Below are 22,979 nucleotides of genomic sequence, written 5' to 3'. Positions count from 1 at the left end.
GTGAGCTGGTACATTTTGGTAGGAAGAATAAGGAGGCCACACACTCCTTGGATAATAAGTGTCTGAATGGGGTAGACCTAGGGTACAGATACACAAATCACTAAAAATAGCGACACAGGTTAATAAGGCCAAATAAAAAACAAGCACTGGGGTTTATTTCGAGAGGGATAGAACTGAAAAGCAGAGGTTAGGTTTAATTTGTATAGAACCTTGGTTAGACCACATTTGGAGTACTGTGCACAGTTCTGGTCTCCGTATCTAATAAAAAGGATACAGAGGCATTGGAAAATAGTGCCACATGATCCACCTGAACAGAGAGTTAAGTCTCAGTTTGACATCTCATCCAAAAGACAATGCAGCATTCCTCAGTGTTGCACTGAAGCATCGATCTCAATTATATGTTTATGTCTTGCATTGAGGTTTGAGGCCTCAACCTTCTCACTCAGAGGCAATTGCTACAAATTATGCCAAGCTGACACGACACATTGAAAATTCTAGAAATATACTGTAGGTTCGTCAGTACTGGAAGGATGAAGACATGTTAAATTAGATAGGGTTTTTCATCAGGTTCCACACCACCAATTGTTGCCTTGAATCAGGGCATGTGGTAGGAGCGAAGCCTTAACCTACAAAAAAAGAAATAGCCACAGCCATGAGACTGAGGACAGGACCCAGGTCTGAGCCAAAATAGCAAGGCCTTGCCCCGAGAAAGAAGAGAGTCTCAACTCTGAACGCGAGGAGAGAACACTATCCCTGAACATGAGGAGAGTCCCAACCTTAAGCTCAGAGAGTCTTCACTCTGAATGAGAAAAGAGTCCTCACTTGCACCCAAGAAAAAACTTTCAACCCTAAATGTTTCTGAGGGGTGTTTGGATGGGGGCAGGGTGTGGGAGGCAAGGGAAAGAACAATGACTCAAACTTGAGCACGAGGAAGGCAACTCAAACTCAGCCCGAGGAGAGTGACCCAGCCTGGACCCAGGAGAATAACCCAGTTGGAGACTGAGGAAGAGTAACTGAGCCCAAGTCCCAGAAGAGTGACCCAACCTAAAATTCCAGGAGAGTATCCCAGCCTGAGACGGGGAAAAGTGACAAAGCCCGACACCGAGAAAGGACGGGGGTGGGGGGGAGGTAGCAGTGGTGGAGAGAAAGGTCTTACCTTTAACCCCTCCCCCTCTCATCCACAATGTTTGAAAGAGAAAGAAAGGGAGAGTGCATTTCTATCTACTGAGGGGCAAGAGAGAGAGGGAGAGACACCTTGTTGGGTATGTTGAAGAGAAAGGGAGACAAGCCCTGTTGTGAAAATGAGAGAGAGAGAGAGACCCTTATCTGGGAGGGGGAGAGTGTGAGAGACTAAGGTCTTGTTCAGGTCAGTTGAGAGAATAGAGAGAACCTGTTTAAAGGAGGAGAGAGATACCATGCTAAATGCAGCCTAGACTGAGAGCCTTCCAAGGAGGACCGACCAAGAATGGGACCCTTTAATGGGAAGAGGAAGAGAAAGACAGACATCTTCTTAAACAATGACGGGTGAGAAAGGGGGAGAAGTATTGTTGGGAAATTAGATCATGTTGTAGGGGGGAGGAAATATTATTATATTATAATGTTTCTTCCCAGTCAATCCATCATGTATGTCAGTCAGCATGAGGAGGGCAGAGCCATGGCAGCAGGTAGACATGAGACCAGAGTCAGGTACAGTGATCGATAGTCCGGGCAGAGGTTCCTGGTCCAATATCATGCAGGCAAGAAAGGGTTTGGGACTGGGCGGCATGGGCTGGACACCGCGTGACCAGGGATGAGTTGTAGGTCAAAAGATTGTCGAAGGAGAGGTTCTTCAGACACGAGCATTAAAACATTTACTTTTGAACTTCTTCTTAAAAATAATGTTCCTGCTGTGCAACAGGATGGCCCCTAGACCCAGCTCCAGTCATACAAAGAGAATTGGAAGATAAACAAAGAAAGGGAGAGAGAAATCGTTAGCAAGGGAGAAAGAAGCAGAGACTTACAGGAAGAGTCACAATTTTTATCTGTGTGACTGTAAGCATTAGTGATTGCTTCATTATTTATTTTAAATACTGTAAGTGACCCTTGGCCGCAAGCATTTTTCCATTAAAGTGTGACAGGGCCGAAAATCTATTTGTTGCAGTTTCATGCAGTACATTTTATCAAAATTAGCTATGAAACATGAACTGTACTAAAATCTATTTGATAAGTGACCTGTACCACTATAGCCATTACTGCAAAGCCTGAACAAGCTCTCTGGAGGAACCACACTATCATAACAGCCACTTTTAACCAGTCCCGAGTCTACAGCATCGACAGCAGAAACTTTCCGCTATACAAAACAATATGCATAGATTCCTTGAAAATTAATTTTGTGTCTGAGTGACTTAACTGCCAGTTATCCAGTGAACGTTATTGTTTTTTCTCCTCATTATTTTTACCAGAGTATAAGAGCACATGGCAGGAATACAACATGGACCAGTGGTGGGCGGAGCGACGGGGGGGTGCGGGCGAGGCAGTTCAAATTATATTTGTACAAATGTGCACATGCACACATGTATGAGTAGGAATAATTATTGTGGTATAGATTATGCATGTTATTTTTTTTTTTAATAATCAACTGCCAGTTAAACTTTAGTAAAAATGGACCAAGACCAAAATAAAATTGATTTTGTGAACTCTGCAATAATTGTAACAGCAGTAGTTAAGGTATTATAATTGGGTTCAGTGACCCTGGCTAGGGAGAGGATAGAAACATCAGGCAGAGTTCCTTCTCCTGATCAGTACGCAGTAACTCCTGCTGGATAGTGTACATGTGTGGACCTCAGTTGAGAACAGGAACAAGCTCCATTGTGATGACCTATATGACTAAAGAACTTGCCAACACTCACTGTGTCGACTCACACATTAAGAAGTGCTCCATGGGCACAGTACTGAAGGGCTGCTGCACCCTAACAAGCATCAAGACCTTCAAAAGAGAAGAATACACTGGGAAAATATATAAATATAACAGGCATCGGGAATGAGTACTGGGTAGTGGCCTCATCTCAAAGTTAATATGGCTGTTATAAACCAGTCAATTGTTACTCTTGTGATTTACAACTTCATCTAAATCCTGAATGAGATCATAGCTCACTAATCACTCCCAAGTATCCATTATTCTCTCTCTAACTAATTATAAATATATATATATATATTTATACAAATGATTATACTTGCACATTTTCATTATTTTTCTTTATGCTGTTTCTCATGTTCCGAGAGGGAGCAGAACGTATTTTTAAAGTAACTGTTATGTAATGGATAAGGATTTACATAAGAACATAAGAATTAGCAACAGGAGTAGGCCATCTAGCCCCTCGAGCCTGCTCCGCCATTCAACAAGATCATGGCTGACCTGGCCGTGGATTCAGCTCCACTTACCCGCCCGCTCCCCATAACCCTTAATTCCCTTATTGGTTAAAAATCTATCGATCTGTGATTTGAATACATTTAATGAGCTAGCCTCAACTGCTTCCTTGGGCAGAGAATTCCACAGATTCACAACCCTCTGGGAGAAGAAATTCCTTCTCAACTCGGTTTTAAATTGGCTCCCCAGTATTTTGAGGCTGTGCCCCCTAGTTTTAGTCTCCCCGACCAGTGGAAACAAACTCTCTGCCTCTATCTTGTCTATCCCTTTCATTATTTTAAATGTTTCTATAAGATCACCCCTCATCCTTCTGAACTCCAACGAGAAAAGACCCAGTCTACTCAATCTATCATCAAAAGGTAACCCCCTCATCTCCGGAATCAGCCTAGTGAATCGTCTCTGTACCCCCTCCAAAGCTAGTATATCCTTCCTTAAGTAAGGTGACCAAAACTGCAATACCCTGTACAGTTGCAACAGGACCTCCCTGCTTTTGTACTCCATCCCTCTCGCAATGAAGGCCAACATTCCATTCGTCTTCCTGATTACCTGCTGCACCTGCAAACTAACTTTTTGGGATTCATGCACAAGGACCCCCAGGTCCCTCTGCACCGCAGCATGTTGTAATTTCTCCCCATTCAAATAATATTCCCTTTTACTGTTTTTCTTTCCAAGGTGGATGACCTCACAATTTCCGACATTGTATTCCATCTGCCAAACCTTAGCCCATTCGCTTAACCTATCTAAATCTCTTTGCAGCCTCTCTGTGTCCTCTAAACAACCGCTTTCCCACTAATCTTTGTGTCATCTGCAAATTTTGTTACACTACACTCTGTCCCCTCTTCCAGGTCATCTATGTATATTGTAAACAGTTGTGGTCCCAGCACCGATCGCTGTGGCACACCACTAGCCATCGATTTCCAACCGGAAAAGGACCTATTTATCCCGACTCTGCTTTCTGTTAGCCAGCCAATTCTCGATCCATGCTAATACATTTCCTCTGACTCCGCGTACCTTTATCTTCTGCAGTAACCTTTTGTGTGGCACCTTATCGAATACCTTTTGGAAATCTAAATACACCACATCCATCGGTACACCTCTATCCACCATGCTCGTTATATCCTCAAAGAATTCCAGTAAATTAGTTGAACATGATTTCCCCTTCATGAATCCATGTTGCGTCTGCTTGATTGCACTATTCCTATCAAGATGTCCCGCTATTTCTTCCTTAATGATAGCTTCAAGCATTTACCCCACTACAGATGTTAAACTAACCGGCCTATAGTTACCTGCCTTTTGTCTGCCCCTTTTTTTAAACAGAGGCGTTACATTAGCTGCTTTCCAATCCGCTGGTACCTCCCCAGAGTCCAGAGAATTTTGGTAGATTATAACGAATGCATCTGCTATAACTTCCGCCATCTCTTTTAATACCCTGGGATGCATTTCATCAGGACCAGGGGACTTGTCTACCTTGAGTCCCATTAGCCTGTCCAGCACTACCCCCCTAGTGATAGTGATTATCTCAAGGTCCTCCCTTCCCTCATTCCCGTGACCAGCAATTTTTGGCATGGTTTTTGTGTCTTCCACTGTGAAGACCGAAGCAAAATAATTGTTTAAGGTCTCAGCCATTTCCACATTTCCCATTATTAAATCCCCCTTCTCATCTTCTAAGGGACCAACATTTACTTTAGTCACTCTTTTCCGTTTTATATATCGGCAAAAGCTTTAACTATCTTTTTTATGTTTTGCGCAAGTTTACTTTCGTAATCTATCTTTCCTTTCTTTATTGCTTTCTTAGTCATTCTTTGCTGTCGTTTAAAATTTTCCCAATCTTCTAGTTTCCCACTAACCTTGGCCACCTTATACGCATTGGCTTTTAATTTGATACTCTCCTTTATTTCCTTGTTTATCCACGGCTGGTTATCTCTTAGAACATAAGAACATAAGAACATAAGAATTAGGAACAGGAGTAGGCCATCTAGCCCTTTATATCCTTGGTTATCCACAGCTGGTTATCCCTTCTCTTACCGCCCTTCTTTTTCACTGGAATATATTTTTGTTGAGCACTATGAAAGAGCTCCTTAAAAGTCCTCCACTGTTCCTCAATTGTGCCACCGTTTAGTCTGTGTTTCCAGTCTACTTTAGCCAACTCTGCCCTCATCCCACTGTAGTCCCCTTTGTTTAAGCATAGTACGCTCGTTTGAGACACTACTTCCTCACCCTCAATCTGTATTAGAAATTCAACCATACTGTGATCACTCATTCCGAGAGGATCTTTTACTACGAGATCGTTTATTATTCCTGTCTCATTACACAGGACCAGATCGAAGACAGCTTGCTCCCTTGTAGGTTCCGTAACATACAGTTCTAAGAAACAATCCCGTATGCATTCTATCAATTCCTCCTCCAGGCTACCCCGTGCAATTTGATTTGACCAATCGATATGTAGGTTAAAATCCGCCATGATTACTGCCGTTCCTTTTTCATATGCCTCCATTATTCCCTTGATTATTGCACGCCCCACCGTGAAGTTATTATTTGAGGGCCTATAAACTACGCTCACCAGTGACTTTTTCCCCTTACTATCTCTAATCGCCACCCACAATGATTCAACATTTTGTTCATTAGAGCCAATATCATCTCTCACAACTGCCCTGATATCATCCTTTATTAACAGAGCTACCCCACATCCTTTCCCTTCTTGTCTATCTTTCCGAATCATCAGATATCCCTGTATGTTTAATTACCAGTCTTGGCCACCCTGCAATCACGTTTCTGTAATGGCCACCAAATCATACCCATTTGTAATGATTTGTGCCGTCATCTCATTTACTTTATTTCGAATGCTGCGTGCGTTTCGGTAGAGTGTTTTAATACTAGTTTTTAAACCATGATTTTTAGTTTTGACCCCTCCTGCAGCCCCTTTATATTCAGTGGCCCTTTTTGTTTTTTGGCTTGGGTTTCTCTGCCCTCCACTATTACTCATCTCCTTTCTGTCTTTTGCTTTTGTCTCCTTTTTGTTTCCCTCTGTCTCCCTGCATTGGTTCCCATCCCCCTGCCATATTAGTTTAACTCCTCCCCAACAGCACTAGCAAACACTCCCCCTTGGACATTGGTTCCGGTCCTGCCCAGGTGCAGACCGTCCGGTTTGTACTGGTCCCACCTCCCCCAGAACCGGTTCCAATGCCCCAGGAATTTGAATCCCTCCCTGCTGCACCACTGCTCAAGCCACGTATTCATCTGAGCTATCCTGCGATTCCTACTCTGACTAGCACGTGGCATTGTTAGCAATCCTGAGATTACTACTTTTGAGGTCCTACGTTTTAATTTAGCTCCTAGCTCCTTAAATTCGTCTCGTAGGACCTCGTCCCTTTTTTTACCTGTATCGTTGGTACCAATGTGCACCACGACAACTGGCTGTTCACCCTCCCTTTTCAGAATGTCCTGCACCCGCTCCGAGACATCCTTGACCCTTGCACCAGGGAGGCAACATACCATCCTGGAGTCTCGGTTGCGGCCGCAGAAACGCCTATCTATTCCCCTTACAATCGAATCCCCGATCATTATCGCTCTTCCACTCTTTTTCCTGCCCTCCTGTGCAGCAGAGCAAGCCACGGTGCCATGAACTTGGCTGCTGCTGCCCTCCCCTGATGAGTCATCCCCCTCAACAATACTCAATACGGTGTATCTGTTTTGCAGGGGGATGACCGCAGGGGACCCCTGCACTACCTTCCTTGCACTGCTCTTCCTGCTGGTCTTCCATTCCCTAGCTGGCTGTGGACCCTTCACCTGCGGTAAGACCAACTCGCTACACGTGCTACTCACGTCATTCTCAGCATCGTGGATGCTCCAGAGTGAATCCACCCTCAGCTCCAATTCCGCAATGCGGTCTGTCAGGAGCTGGAGCCGGATACACTTCCCGCACACGTAGTCGTCAGGGACACCGGAAGTGTCCCTGAGTTCCCACATGGTACTGCCCTTCTTTTTCACTGGAATATATTTTTGTTGAGCACTATGAAAGAGCTCCTTAAAAGTCCTCCACTGTTCCTCAATTGTGCCACCATTTAGTCTGTGTTCCCAGTCTACATTAGCCAACTCTGCCCTCATCCCACTGTAGTCCCCTTTATTTAAGCATCGTTTGAGACACTACTTCCTCATCCTCAATCTATATTACAAATTCAACCATACTGTGATCACTCATTCCGAGAGGATCTTTTACTAGGAGATCGTTTATTATTCCTGTCTCATTACACACGACCAGATCTAAGATAGCTTGCTCCCTTGTCGGTTCTGTAACATACTGTTCTAAGAAACAATCCCGTATGCATTCTATGAATTCCTCCTCAAGCTTACCACGTGTGATTTGATTTGACCAATCGATATGTAGGTTAAAATCCCCCATGATTACTGCCGTTCCTTTTTCACATACCCCCATTATTCCCTTGATTATTGCCTGCCCCACCATGAAGTTATTATTTGGGGGCCTATAAACTACGTCCACCAGTGACTTTTTCCCCTTACTATCTCTAATCTCCACCCACAATGATTCAACATTTTGTTCATTAGAGCCAATATCATCTCTCACAACTGCCCTGATATCATCCTTTATTAACAGAGCTACCCCACCTCCTTTCCCTTCTTGTCAGATACCCATGTATGTTTAATTCCCAGTCTTGGCCACCCTGCAACCACGTTTCTGTAATGGCCACCAAATCATACCCATTTGTAATGATTTGTGCCGCCAACTCATTTACTTTATTTCGAATGCTGCGTGTGTTTAGGTAGAGTGTTTTCATACTAGTTTTTAAACCATGATTTTTAGTTTTAACCCCTCCTGCAGCCCCTTTATATTCATACATATTGTCCCTTCCTATCACCTTGTGGTTTACACTTACCCCAGTGCTACTTTGCGCTGTTGCCTCCTGCCTTTTGCATTCTTTCTTGGGGTCCTGTTCATCTGAGCTCTCACCCACTCTAACTGACTCAGAGCCCTCTCCTGGGTTCCGAATACTCCTCGCATTGAGGCACCGAGCTTTCAGGCTTGCCTTTTTATTACACTTTCCCCCTTTAGAGTTCTGCTGTACAGTGGCCCTTTTTGTTTTTGCCTTGGGTTTCTCTGCCCTCCACTTTTACTCATCTCCTTTCTGTCTTTTGCTTCTGTCTCTATTTTGTTTCCCTCTGTCTCCCTGCATTGGTTCCCATCTCCCTGCCATATTAGTTTAACTCCTCCCCAACAGCACTCGCAAACACTCCCCCAAGGACATTGGTTCCGGTCCTGCCTCGGTGCAGACCGTCCGGTTTGTACATGTCCCACCTCCCCCAGAATCGGTTCCAATGCCCCAGGAATTTGAATGCCTCCCTGCTGCACCATTGCTCAAGCCACGTATTCATCTGAGCTATCCTGCGATTCCTACTCTGACTAGCTCGTGGCACTGGTAGCAATCTCGAGATTACTACTTTTGAGGTCCTACTTTTTAATTTAGCTCCTAGCTCCTTAAATTCATCTCGTAGGACCTCATCCCTTTTTTTACCTATATCTTACCAAGGTGGTTAAATAATACAAAGTAGCTTATCTAGCTACTTATCCAAATATTCCTTGTACTACAGCAACCTCTAAAGACCAGGGCCCCAAAATTCACCATCCCTTACCACGGGGTTTAGGCGGCCGATCGAAAAAAATAAATCAGCCGCCACGGTCGGATGATTTTCCCTCCCCGAGCCATATTCAGCTTGGTGGGGCGGGGGGGTGGGAGGGATTTGAGCAGTGCTCACTTCCGCCGGAAACGGCAGGGTGAAGCCACTGTAAAGGTAACTTTCCAGCGGCGAGCTCTGCAGCGTGCAGGCCGTCAAAAAGGTAAGCCTTTCCCGCGAGGCATTCGATGCGGTGTTCGAACGCAACACCGCTGCAATGTTGCCGTGATCAGGGTCCTTTGGTAGGGAAATAGTTTTATTAATTTGAGTGTTTTTATTTCAGACTCCAGCATCCACTGTATTTATATTTTCATATAGTTTTATTAATAGCGTTTTATGTGAGATTACATCATTCACTGTATTTATCTTTTCATGTAGTTTTATTCATTGTTTTGGCTCCATTAAACCTGCTGAGTGCTGCTCAGAGGTTTGCACATACCCCTGTACTTTTGTACAACTTTAAGGTCTGACTCTTTAGTGGAGTCCTGTGGGCTGCAGAGACCTGCTTGGCAGGGTTCACCCTGAGGATGGGAGGAGTGTTGGGAGGGCGACACTTGGTACACCTGATTAGAAGCAGGGCAGTACACAGGAGAAGTCATCGCCATCAGCACCGTGCAGACAGGCAGCGGACAAGGGAGGCAGCAGCCATGATTCATTCTGTGCCAGACCAGTGTACCCGCCGTCTTCACCGGCCCGAGTCAGGATTGTGGTTGGCTGCTTGGGGGCAAGGGATATCCCCTGCCCACTTGGCTGCTCACTCCACTGCAGAACTTGAGGACAGCGCCAGGGCATGCATACAATGACGCTCATTGTGCCACCAGGTGTATCATCGAGCAGTGCATAGGCATCCTTAAGCAGAGGTGCCTGGACCACTCTGGTGGCACCTAGCAGTACTCTCCTCAACTGGTCTCTATAATCGTCATGGTATGCTGCATGCTGCATCATGAGGGGACAGCCGCTGGAGGTCGAGCCAGCAGTACCACCTGAGGAGGAGGAGGAGGATCCCCGTCGCCCCTGAGCTAGGAAGTGTCGACCCATCGCCACCCTGGAAGGGCTGGGTGCAGACTGGCCAGCACCCCCCTGGGTGGGTACGTCCTCACATATATGGAGGTGCCTGACACCTCCCCTGCAATCTCCCTCCATGCATTATGTACTGGCGGTCTGCCAGGTCTCCACATGTCAGGAAACAGTATTCTTCTTCTGTCCTCCAAACCGTCCATCAGTGTCTCCAGCTCCATATCAGTGAACCTGTTGGCTCTCCTTGCACCTCTTACACCAGCCATCCTTCCAACCATCTTCCCCTTTCAGGGCCTTGCTGCAAACCCTGCCCCTTTAAAAAGGCCACGGAGCAACGGGCTCATTAGAAACCCTTACCTGCATGCTGAATTTCCCAGCGGTGATAATGCTCAAATTAAGACAGTCACACCGCTGAAAAAAGCACTTTGGAAGGGTTCATTAGCGCTGGAATGCATTTGTTCATTTTTGGAGCTGAATATGGGGTGGCCCAGCCACTCAAAAGTTTTGGCGCTAATGGCCACAAAAAGATGGGGGAGCACCAGCTTTCCAGCGGTACTGAGTTTTGGGCCCCATGTATTAATTGTCACACCACAAGTTCTATAAAATTTACTCACACAAGCCCTTTTGCTACATTCAGCACAGATAGCGGAAAATCGTGACTTATTATGAGCAGTCCTTTTAGTTTTCCAGTTCATTAACAGCATATTCTCGCTATCCTACTGGTCTTGAAATGAATAATTCATGCTATTGCTACATACATTATTTATATATAATACACCTTGTTAAGTCTCCAGATTGTTAAGCAAATGCTTCACCAAAATGCAAACTTGGGAGAAGAAACTGGTTTGTGTCTGCCTGTGGTGTGACAACAGCAGCAGCTAATACGTCTTTGCACACAACAACAGTGTCATGATTTGAGAGGCACAACATTGCATCCATCTCATGAAGAATGCAGGTATTCATCAGAAAACAGTGTTTTATTAAACTATTAACACAACATCTTCAAACCTAAAAATGGCAGGGTTGCAGCAAAATATATTGAAATAACAAATTGGAGAATGCAGTGTGTCTGGCTTTTAAACTACGACAGTAGTGAGAATAAAAAAGCAAACTACTGGGGATGCTGGAATCTGGAATAAAAACAGAAAATGCTGGAAACCTCAGCAGGTCAGGCAGCATCTGTGGAAAGGAAGCAGAGTTAACGTTTCAGGTCGATGACCCTTCGTCAGGACTGGAGAGTGTTTGAAAAGAACAGATTTTTAACAAGCACTGAAAGGGGGAGGGGAAGAAAAAACAAAAGGGAAGGTCCGTGATGGGTTGGAAGACAGGAGAGATTAAATACAAAAAGGGATGATGGCCCAAATTCAAATGCTAATGCCAGGAGTTCGAAAAACATTAGTCAAGATGGGGTGTGAATGGCGGGATAATGACCAACTGCCATTAGAGACAAGGAGAAAAAAAAGAAATCGGCTCCGAGGAGGGTGGGGGTGGGGAGGGGCAGGGGGGGAAGGGAGCCAAAGATGGGCAGCCGTTACGCTCTGAAATTGTTGAACTCGATGTTGAGTCCAGAAGGCTGTAAAGTGCCTAAACAAAAGATGAGGTGCTGTTCCTCGAGCTTGCGGTGAGCTTCGTTGGAACAGTATAGGAGGCCGAGGACGGAGAGGTCAGAGTGGGAATGGAGTGAAGAATTACAGTGATAGGTAACTGGAAGCTCGGGATCAAACTTGTGGACTCAACGGAGGTGCTCTGCAAAGGGGTCAACCAATCTACGTTTGGTCTGCCCAATGTAAAGGAGCCCACATCGTGAGCAGTGAATACATATAGTAAATTGAAGGACGTACAAGTAAATCGCTGTTTCACCTGGAAGAAGTATTTGGAGCCCTGGATAGTGGGAAGGGAGTAGGTAAAAGGGCAGGTGTTGCATCTCCTGCGCTTGCACGGAAAGGTGCCATAGGAAGGGGAGGGGGTGCTGGGGGTGACTGTGGAATGGACCAGGAATGTCGCGGAGGGAGCGGTACCTTCGGAATGCTGAGAGGGGATGGGAGTGGAAGTTGTGATTGGTGGTGGGATCATGCTGGAGGTGGTGGAGGATAATCCGTTGAACGTGGAGGCTGGTGGGGTGAAAGATGAGGACAAGGGGAACCCTGTCATGGTTCTGAGAGGGAGGGGAAGGGGTGAGAGCAGAGGTGTGAGAAATAGAACAGACACAGTCGAGGGCCATGTTAACCACGGCGGAGGGCAATCCTCTGTTGAGGGAAAAAGGAAGACATGTCAGAGGCACTAGTGTGAAAGGTGGCGTCGTCAGAGCAGATGCGACATTGGGGAGACCAAGTAGATTGGGTGACCGCTTTGCAGAGCAGCTCCATTCAGTCCGCAAGTGTGACCCAGAGCTTCCAGTCGCCTGTCACTTTAATTCTCCACTCCATTCCCATTCTGACCTGTCCGTCCTCGGACTCCGACAATGTTCCAACAAAGCTCAATGCAAGCTCGAGGAACAGCATCTCATCTTTCGTTTAGGCACATTACAGCCTTCTGGACTCAACATAGAGTTCAAAAATTTTAGGCGTAACTGCTGCCAATCTTTGGCTCCCTTACCCCCGCTCCCCACACTGCTCCCCCCACCGCTCCCCACCCCCACCGCTCCCCCCCGCCCTGCCACCCCCGCATGTCAAAGCTTGTTTCTTTTTTTCTCCTCGTCTCTAATGACAGTGGTCATTATCCTGCCATTCACACCCCATCTTGACTAATGTTTTTCTAACTCCTGGCATTACCATTTGAATTTGGGCCATCATCCTTTTTGTCTCTCTAATCTCTCCTGCCTTCCACCCTAGCACAGACCTTCCCTTTTGTTCTTTCGGCCCCTCCCCCTTTCAGTGCTTGTTAAGAATCTGTTCTTTTCGAACACTCTCCAGTTCTGAAGAAGGGTGATCGACCTGAAATGTTAACTCTGTTTGCTCTCCACAGCAGTAAGAATATATATATCTTTAAAAACAGAACATTATACTTTTGACTGCTACAATCAATGGCCGCATACACTGCATCTCTTTTACATATCTTATATGTAAATTTGACAATAATGTGAACTATGCTTTAGGTTCATGGCAGAAACATAGAAACATAGAAAATAGGTGCAGGAGTAGGCCATTCGGCCCTTCGAGCCTGCACCGCCATTCAATGAGTTCATGGCTGAACATGCAACTTCAGTACCCCATTCCTGCTTTCTCGCCATACCCCTTCATCCCCCTAGTAGTAAGGACTACATCTAACTCCTTTTTGAATATATTTAGTGAATTGGCCTCAACAACTTTCTGTGGTAGAGAATTCCACAGGTTCACCACTCTCTGGGTGAAGAAGTTTCTCCTCATCTCGGTCCTAAATGGCTTACCCATTATCCTTGGACTCTGACCCCTAGTTCTGGACTTCCCCAACATTGGGGACATTCTTCCTGCATCTAACCTGTCTAAACCCGTCAGAATTTTAAACGTTTGTTTGAGATCCCCTCTCATTCTTCTGAACTCCAGTGAATACAAGCCCAGTTGATCCAGTCTTTCTTGATAGGTCAGTCCCACCATCCTGGGAATCAGCCTGGTGAACCTTCGCTGCACTCCCTCAAGTTAGGAGACCAAAACTGTACACAATACTCCAGGTGTGGCCTCACCAAGGCCCTGTACAACTGTAGTAACACCTCCCTGCCCCTGTACTCAAATCTCCTCGCAATGAAGGCCAACATGACATTTGCTTTCTTAACCGCCTGCTGTACCTGCATGCCAACCTTCAATGACTGATGTACCATGACACCCAGGTCTCGTTGCACCTCCCCTTTTCCTAATCTGTCACCATTCAGATAATAGTTTGTCTCTCTATTTTTACCACCAAAATGGATAACCTCACATTTATCCACATTATCCTTCATCTGCCATGCATTTGCCCACTCACCTAACCTATCCAAGTCACTCAGCAGCCTCATAGCATCCTCCTCGCAGCTCACATTGCCACCCAACTTAGTGTCATCCGCAAATTTGGAGATACTACATTTAATCCCCTCATCTAAATCATTAATGTACAATGTAAACAGCTGGGGCCCCAGCACAGAACCTTGCGGTACCCCACTAGTCACTGCCTGCCATTTTGAAAAGTACCCATTTACTCCTACTCTTTGCTTCCTGTCTGCCAACCAGTTCTCAATCCACGTCAGCACACTACCCCCAATCCCATGTGCTTTAACTTTGCACATCAATCTCTTGTGTGGGACCTTGTCGAAAGCCTTCTGAAAGTCCAAATACACCACATTAACTGGTTCTCCCTTGTCCAATCTCCTGGAAACATCCTCAAAAAATTCCAGAAAATTTGTCAAGCATGATTTCCCTTTCACAAATCCATGCTGACTTGGACCTATCATCTCACTTCTTTCCAAATGCGCTGCTATGACATCCTTAATAATTGATTCCATCATTTTACCCACTACCGATGTCAGGCTGACCGGTCTATAATTCCCTGTTTTCTCTCTCCCTCCTTTTTTAAAAAGTGGGATTACATTGGCTACCCTCCACTCCATAGGAACTGATCCAGAGTCGATGGAATGTTGGAAAATGACTGTCAATGCATCCGCTATTTCCAAGGCCATCTCCTTAAGTACTCTGGGATGCAGACCATCAGGCCCTGGGGATTTATCGGCCTTCAATCCCATCAATTTCCCCAACACAATTTCCCGACGAATAAGGATTTCCCTCAGTTCCTCCTTCTTACTAGACACTCTGACCCCTTTTATATCCGGAAGGTTGTTTGTGTCCTCCTTAGTGAATACCGAACCAAAGTACTTGTTCAATTGGTCTGCCATTTCTTTGTTCCCCGTTATGACTTCCCCTGATTCTGACTGCAGGGGACCTACGTTTGTCTTTAACCTAATCTTTTTCTCTTTACATATCTATCGAAGCTTTTGCAGTCCTTCTTAATGTTCCCTGCAAGCTTCCTCTCGTACTCTAGAATGCAGCTCCATAAGCACTCTCACATGAAAAGGGAAAAAAGCAATCTTTTTGGGGAGGAGAGTGGGGAAGTGGCGGGTATGGGCATGAGCAAGTCAGTCCAGTAAATGAAGTTGGAAAGTAACCCTGAAAATAAATACTTTGAATAATAAATACTTGCTCAGATATGTCTGTGGTATTATCAATTCTGATGGGCTTCTATATGCCAGGGGAATCCCCTTGAAGTGCATCAGCTTATGGGTAGCAGGCAAGGAAGTGGAGTTGAGGCCAAGATCAGATCAGTCATGATCTTAATGAATGGCGGAGCAGGCTCTCGGGGGCATATGGCCTACTCCTGCTCTTACTTCTTATCTTGTGTTCTGAGAATTGGTGCCAATGCGCGAGCTGTGTTCAAAACAATGGTATGCTTCTTTTTAAAATGTAGTATCTCGTACTCTGTCATCAGAAGTCAGTGTCAGATCCAGTGTGACTCATATTGAGTGGCTGCAGGTCAATGGTATCTTTCCTCCCTTACATCTCTGGCGCCCCCTCCCCACAAACTTCCTCTCCTGCCTGCCACCCAGCTGCCCATTTGGGGCGTGCAGTGGACTGGTTACCTGCAGTTGACGCCCAGGAATTAAAATACCCCAAGCCTCAAACTTTGGGCAGCAAGCCCGTTTGCACTCGCCCTGCCCAAGGTGGTTAAAATTGACCATAAGAACAACATTCCGCCTAATGACGTTAAACAGGCCATCCCCGCCACTTCCCCAAAAAGGTTGCATTTTAATATAATGTCAAATTGCATGGATTAAGGTCTCTCCCCTCCGCCCCACACTTCTAACAGATTAATGCTGAGAGATGGTCGATTTTATTGCTACTCTGCAGAAGATCTGAACCTGCAAAGCTGCAACCTGACGCTTTGAGATGCTTCAGTTGCATTCTTCCATACCTGCCCCATTTAACCCATACCTGCCCCCATTTGACCACACCTGCCCCCACTGCCACACATTTGCCCCCATTGCCCAACAACTGCCTGCACTGCCTCACACCTGTCCCCATTCCCCCATACCTACCCCTATTCCAAATGGAAGAACTGTAGCAACAGTTCCATTTTCCATGCTTCTGAAGACAGTATTATTACCATACTCTCTCCAGCTGCTAAGAACTGGCACAGCTTTGCTACAAAGTGAGGTTTTGGTGCTTGAACTCTTGCAACTTCTGTCTCAGCGAGTTCTACTTAATGGAAGATCTTCTTTCCCTTTGGCTCAGGGCATCCCTGATTTGCAAGTGTCAAAGACGCAAGGGATGGGGCAACTAGTAATGTGCCCCTACCAGCTCAAAATAGATACCACCTGAGGAAGATTTGCCTATTGAGCTATATCCTGGAGTTAAAGAGCTGCATCAAAAGGCCAATTCAGATAGCTGAAATACCTTTGCTCCGACTTCCCATTTGCAAAGTTCAGCCAAACCAACACAAGGAGATTTGTCGTCAAAATTCAAGTTTCCCTGATTTTCTTTTAAATCTTTAACAATGGAAGCACAATATATTACAATTAAATCTTGGTACTATATTCAGCCTTTACTACAAGGATAGCGACAATGCTTTCCAACACTCCTTGCATATTTAGTACAATTTTCAATACTAAGTACACCAATCTATTTGGACTCGAACTCTTCCACTGATTTGCCACGTTAACTGCAAAGTAAGAAACCTGCCTGCGATCTCTCTTTGCTCAAAAATCAGTTTCAACTCAGTTTGTTGGTAATTTACAGTTTATAATTTGCCTTGGCAACTCATTAACCGTCGTTTAGGAACTGGAACGCTTATTTTTCTTTTCTAAGCTCCACCTCCAGATCTAATTGACTTCGATTTTTGTCCTTTTCTCTCACTTCAGCCACACTAATTATCTGCCAGTAGATCATTGCCTTCAAGTCGTCCCAAAGAGTGATCAATGATCCCACTGCCCCTTTGCTCATTATCTTCCACTGTTTCAAACAAATTTCTAACCCGGAAGGAGCATAATTCAGTTTTCGTTATCCCATCTTGAGCCAGTTTCAGTTTCATCTGCAGATTGCCTGGTAAAAATCTACAGCTCAAAAACATAATTCTATGTACAGGATTTCAAAACGATCTGAATTAATTGTGAAATTCGAGGGGGACATTTTGGAAGTCTATAACACAGCCACTATCTGACAGCAGTAGGTGACAAGCTCGGCAGCATGAGACTCTGCACTACTCCAAGAAGACCATGAGATCCGACACTTTTGACTATGGAGGGAGTGGACATCAAAATCACCCTGGACCCTTCGAGTACTTCTTAGTAGCTGATCCAGAATAGAGGCCCAGAAGGAAATTGACTGTCCATCATATGTTAAAAAGGATATCTAATCTTCATTTTAAAATCTTTGTTTCAAATGCAAGTGCTAATAAAATTACCAAGGAAATGGGCTTGAAGTAGTTAGTAATATTTACTGTTGTTACTGGAGTTCGGAAGAGCACATCTGAGGAGACAGCTGGTTTCTAGTCAGAGGGAGAGATTGACAGGAGATAGACAGAGCTGCTGTGTGATAAAGGAGGTAGGTATTGATACATGGCTAATTGATAAAGACTCAAGATTGTCTCAAGCTATGCAATATCTGAGTCCCTTACTCAATACAAACCTCACCGTGCAAGAAAATTAAACTGAAGTTGAGAGCAGTTCACTGGAGCATCTTCACTATATCTATCCACTTTAATTCATATCCCATCTACAGATAGGCTCAATAAATCCCCCAAGCCAATCATCAGCATTACTTAAAATTTATTTTTAAAGGGCATTAATGTTAATTATGGTAAGCACACAATGCAGCAGCACCCTAACCTACAAACCAGTATGTGGCTAATGCAGTTTGCATCAAGCAAAGCAGCAGCTCACTCCACAATTGCTGGCTGTTGCTGTGAACTGACAGAATAACATGCAGGGTGAAAACTGAAACGGCACCTATAACCTTCACCCCACTTGGCTGCAACAAACTATGTCATTGGCAGCTGCAATGAAGAGCAAAAGTGAAGGATGAAAATGATGAATAAAGTAGTACAAAGTGAGCAATTTTCAGAAGCTCAAATATTAACCGTAGCTCTGCCATACCTTCAGCAATCTGTCCACATTAAGCAATTCCACCAGCTCCTCTTCGAATTTCTCCAGCGTTGGGTACAGCTGAAGTGACAGCTTGTCCAAGTGACATGTTACAGTCTTCAGTAAATGAGGTTTCTTCAAAGCGTCGCCTTCAATCAAAACACAAATTGTTTTGTTACAATCAAACTGAGGGCCTGCCTCATTCTCCCATGTGGTCATTAATCTTTCAGGGATACATTGAGACTTCAGTCCTGAAATGGTGTAAAATCCATTGAGTGTAATCACTTAGTGGACTCCCATTTTGATTCCTGCAACTGAATATTCCCACTTAATCAAAGTAGCCATTTTGTGCTGAGCACATTTTGTATCACTGTTCCAGTACTGCTATCCTATACATCTAATTTCTCATTTTGCGTATGTATATAAGGTTACACACTATCAATCTGTGTGACGTTCATCCAGTAACTGATGCATTTCGCACAGAGTAAGCACATCTACAATGTATGCAACAAAGTGTTAGTGTAACCTAAAGAAAGCTGTTTTTTTTTTAATTATCCAGCATTAAGAAAAACTAAATGACTACATTAACTGATGATTACACCTATCAGTCTCTTGTTCAACAGTATTTTTAAATTTTTCTTTAAAAAGACAATTCATAAAATCATGAGAAATGTTTTGTCAACAGTTTCCTCAGTCTTTGATTCAGCCGCTGTTCCCACCCTCCCCAGTTGCATGCATGCCTGCTATTAAGCTCTGGATGAATCATATCAGCAAATCTGAAACTTTGGTTTCCAACAAATCTGTGCCACTGCCGTGAACTCCGTCAATGCCTCAGGCTATCAATTCAAGCCAAGCCTGGAGGTTCCAAGCCCCAATATCTAATCTGATCCCGAGCTCAGCTTCCATCCCCAGGTTCTCTTCTGCGCCAAAACAGCTTTCCTCCATCTTCAAAATATTGCCTACCTCCGCCCATACCTCTCCTCAACGCTCCAGAGACGCTGGTCCACGCCTTCATCATCACAGCTTCTTAAATATCCTCCTCGCTGGACTGACTGCCTCCACTCTTTGTAAACTACAAGTCCAGAATGCTGCCGCCCATGTCCTTGCTTGCAACAAACCCCACGCCCCTGTCCTCAGCAAACTCCACTGGCTTGCTGTATCCAAACTGATTTGACTCCATCATCATCATCATAGTCTGTCCCTCAAACGAGGATGACTTGCTTCCACGAGTTCACAGGTATTTCGATGAAGGACCCAATGTTCCAGTCCTGAACTCCAATTGAGGGGGTGGAAGATGCCTGTGTGTGAATTTTTTTAACGTGTGGTGACCGTCACACACCAGCCACCACACGGGCTTGGCAGAGCTAGGTCTTGGTCTAGTGGCAAGGATTAACCAAGACGACTGGAGACCTGCTCTGCTATGGAGACCTGATTTGACTATAAGACCCTTGTCATCATGTTCAAATCCCTCATTGTATCCTAATTCTGCAGTCATAGGTTGCTTCACAAAAGCTACACTCCGCGGATACAATTCTACTCATTCTCCACTCCCCCCGCCCGACCAATGACAGCCATTTCTTTACCCATTATTCCCATTTCTTCTGAGATTCTTTTCAAAAATCGTTTTACCCCAGTACCTCCTGGCTTTCAAAACCTCGACATTAACACGACCTTTGTTTCCCCTCCCTAACCCCTGTTTTTCCCACACCCGTTTTCTCTCCTGCTCGCTGTTCAATTTTCTGGACAGTGTTTTGAAACAATCTCGATGTGAAGTGTACTGTACGGGTTATTAATTCCTTACATTTCTCTAATCCTGCTCGATAATATTAAGCAGGAATGATGATAAACAAAAGTCCCAAATCTATTTTGATAGCCAGCACCTGGAGAAGCATTCAACAATCAAAGGATCAGCATGAGTCATCAATACTCTCATTCACTATTAAATGTTCTGAAATGTTCTGCTGCATCTGAACACACAACATTGGACCATATATAGTCAGTCGCTGCTGCTTGGTTCCTTGCCTCCACTGCTAGCACTCCCTGGTTTATACGGTACTTCTATTGCTCGTCATAAACCACGGTGTTCAACTCCCACTGCTGTAAAGCTCAGAACACGACGGTCAATTAAAAACCTGCGCTGTATCCTATTTAACATTCATAATGAAAAAAAGATCTAACAAAATAGGGTAGCATCTAGCTCATGGATTACTTCAATGCATAGAATGTTTCTCAAGTCATACAGACTGAAATGGTCCAATATTCAATTCCTGGTCAATGCTGTTAGCTGATCTCAGCTATGGTGGCAGTAAGGACAAGACAATTGGACTCAGCATCCCCAGACCAAGGAGAGAGACTTTTTTAAAAAGCACGTCAGGGATCCTGCTCCAGATCACTATCCAATGACCCTGTGGGAAATTGAATATATGTGAATGTTCCACAGTCACAATAGCCCACCAACACTGGGGCTCACTGACGCATTTGAAGCCCTACCTCTTCAGGAGAGGAGGCAAAGGCTAAATATCAGAAGGACAGTGAAAGAGAAAAGGGAACATTTTGTCTCTCTCCCACTCCATTCCTATTAAAGTGTCTCCACTGACTGAGAGGGAAGGCAAGTTTCTCTGAATCCTTTTCCAATGGCCCGCTTAGGATGGCTGACATCAGAAGTGTACTGATTTCCCCTCCTCTTGAATTCTGGCGAGGTTCAGCAGCGCAATTGGCATACAGCATTTGGATGGGCCATCTGGCTGCTTTTACAAAGTTTATCATCTTCTATGCTAATGCCTGTATTTTAAATATTATTTTATTTCCATCTTTATATTTTTGCTATTTTAGTCAACGTAACAAAGAGCTAATGGCAGATATTATTAATTAATGAAAAAATATGCAGCTTTTAATTCAATCATTGTTATCCATGGAATCAACAGAAGCCACTCCCAGAAATAATCTTTTGGAGTGCCCATGGGATTTTTGTATTAACATAGATACTAGCAGTCTCTGCTGAAGTGACTGTTAAAACTAACATTACATCTCTCAACAGTAAACACGCTGATAGTTTACCCAACTCAACTTATGTTTAGTGCCATAATTATACATGTACCTATCCCCGACTCCCCCCCCCCTCCCCATATATAACTAAATAAAATGTTATATGGTAGAAAGCAATAATTAAACTTGTTTTATATAAATCCAGTGAATGAACCACTGGATGATCACCATCCAGTAACCTCGCCAGGAGAGTGCTCCTGTGCAGATATCAGCCAAGGGCTCCATTGGGCTTGGCTATCATGTTCCCTACAGTCAAAGAGGCTACCAACACTAGTTGTTCTATGCACACACATGAAGTACTTGGGTGAAGTATGGAAGGGCTGTTGACACCTATGGAGCTATATACCAACAAAAATGAGTGAGTCAGAAGTGGAAAGGTGAAAATATTTAATAAGACAAATTAACGACCTGACTGAAGAACAGGGAGCCATGAGATGCAGTGCTCATCTTGACCTGATATTTGGACTGAGACAACATACAGGGAAATCAAGTCGTAGCCCCATCAAGGGACAGCAATCATGGAACGATTAAGTTGAACATGATTTTGGATGCAGAAATTCAGAACCAGGTATATAACTTTAAAAAGGCGAACATAAAATAAATGAAGGAATAGTTTAAGCGATATGACAGCGAGGAGTGGCTCAACAATACAGGTGGCACCTCCTTAAAGGCATAATGTTGTGCATGCAGGATAACTACAATCCGAGAAACAGAATGGTCAAACTAAACAAGTGTGCCCTTAAATGGATTAATAAACATACAAGATTCTGAGGGGGATTGACAAGATAGATGCTGAGAGGTTGTTTCCCCTGGCTGGAGTGTCCAGAACTAGGGGTCACAGTCTTAGGATAAGGGAAAGGCCATTTAAGACAGAGATGAGGAGGAATTTCTTCACTCAGAGAGTTGTGAATCTTTGGAATTCTCTGCCCCAGAGAGCTATGGATGCTGAGTCTCTGAATATATTCAAGGCTGAGATAAGAGAGATTTTTGGAGCCCCAAGTTTGGAGCCGCGCCTAGAACGGGGCAGTCCCGACCTGGACGCCCGTTTTGCGCGCCACAAAGTACGCCTAAAAAAACCCTCCGTATTCTCCACCTCCCTGCAGGTCCTCTGGCCTTCGGCGCAGCGCAGCACGAGCTGTAGGGGGGCGGAGCCAGGTCCCTGCGCTGAAACCAGTGCCGGGACCTCTGCACATGCGTGCTACAGTGGGCACGCAAGTGCAGTAGCTCTAGGCACCTGAAACTGTGTGGGAGGGGCCCGAAGCACGCAGCCCCTAGCCCTGGCCGAATGGCCTCACTGGGGCTGCATGAATAAGGCTCCTCCCACGGCCAGCTCCTGCTTCCTCCCGACCCAGACCAGACCCGACACCCGCTCCCCCCCCCCCCACCCCCGCCTCCGGACCGGACCCCGACACCCCCCCACCCCCCCCCCGGACCGGACCCGACAACCGCCCACCCCCCCCACCCCCCGACTGAACCCGACCCGACTCCCGCTCCTCCCCCTCCCGACTGGACCCGACCCGACTCCCACTCCCACTCCCACTCCCCGCCCCCCCCCCCCACGACTGGACCAACCCGACCCGACTCCCGCTCCCCCCCCACCACCGACTGGACCCGACCCGACTCCCGCTCCCTCCCCCCGGACTGGATCCGACCTGACTTCCCTCCCCCCGACCTGACCTCCCCCTCCCTCCCTCCCTCCCCCCGACCCGAACCGAGCCTCCCTCCCCCCGACCAGAACCGAACCTC

General features: G+C 45.4%; 1 protein-coding gene across 4 annotated transcripts in view; it reads right to left on the bottom strand.

The window, feature by feature from the left end:
* The window catches only part of nphp4 (nephronophthisis 4), a 516,026-nt gene that overhangs the window by 328,915 nt on the left and 164,132 nt on the right, over positions 1-22,979 (bottom strand). For all 4 annotated transcript variants that reach the window (XM_070860148.1, XM_070860151.1, XM_070860149.1 and 1 more), the window contains one exon: positions 18,201-18,337. In XM_070860148.1, coding sequence (XP_070716249.1) covers positions 18,201-18,337 — 137 coding nt within the window. The remainder of the gene's footprint in view (positions 1-18,200; positions 18,338-22,979) is intronic.

The sequence above is a fragment of the Pristiophorus japonicus genome, chromosome 18, assembly GCF_044704955.1.
Source record: "Pristiophorus japonicus isolate sPriJap1 chromosome 18, sPriJap1.hap1, whole genome shotgun sequence".
Taxonomy (NCBI): domain Eukaryota; kingdom Metazoa; phylum Chordata; class Chondrichthyes; family Pristiophoridae; genus Pristiophorus; species Pristiophorus japonicus.
The sequence above is the reverse complement of the archived record's forward strand: the minus strand, read 5'-3'. Positions and strand labels throughout refer to the sequence as shown.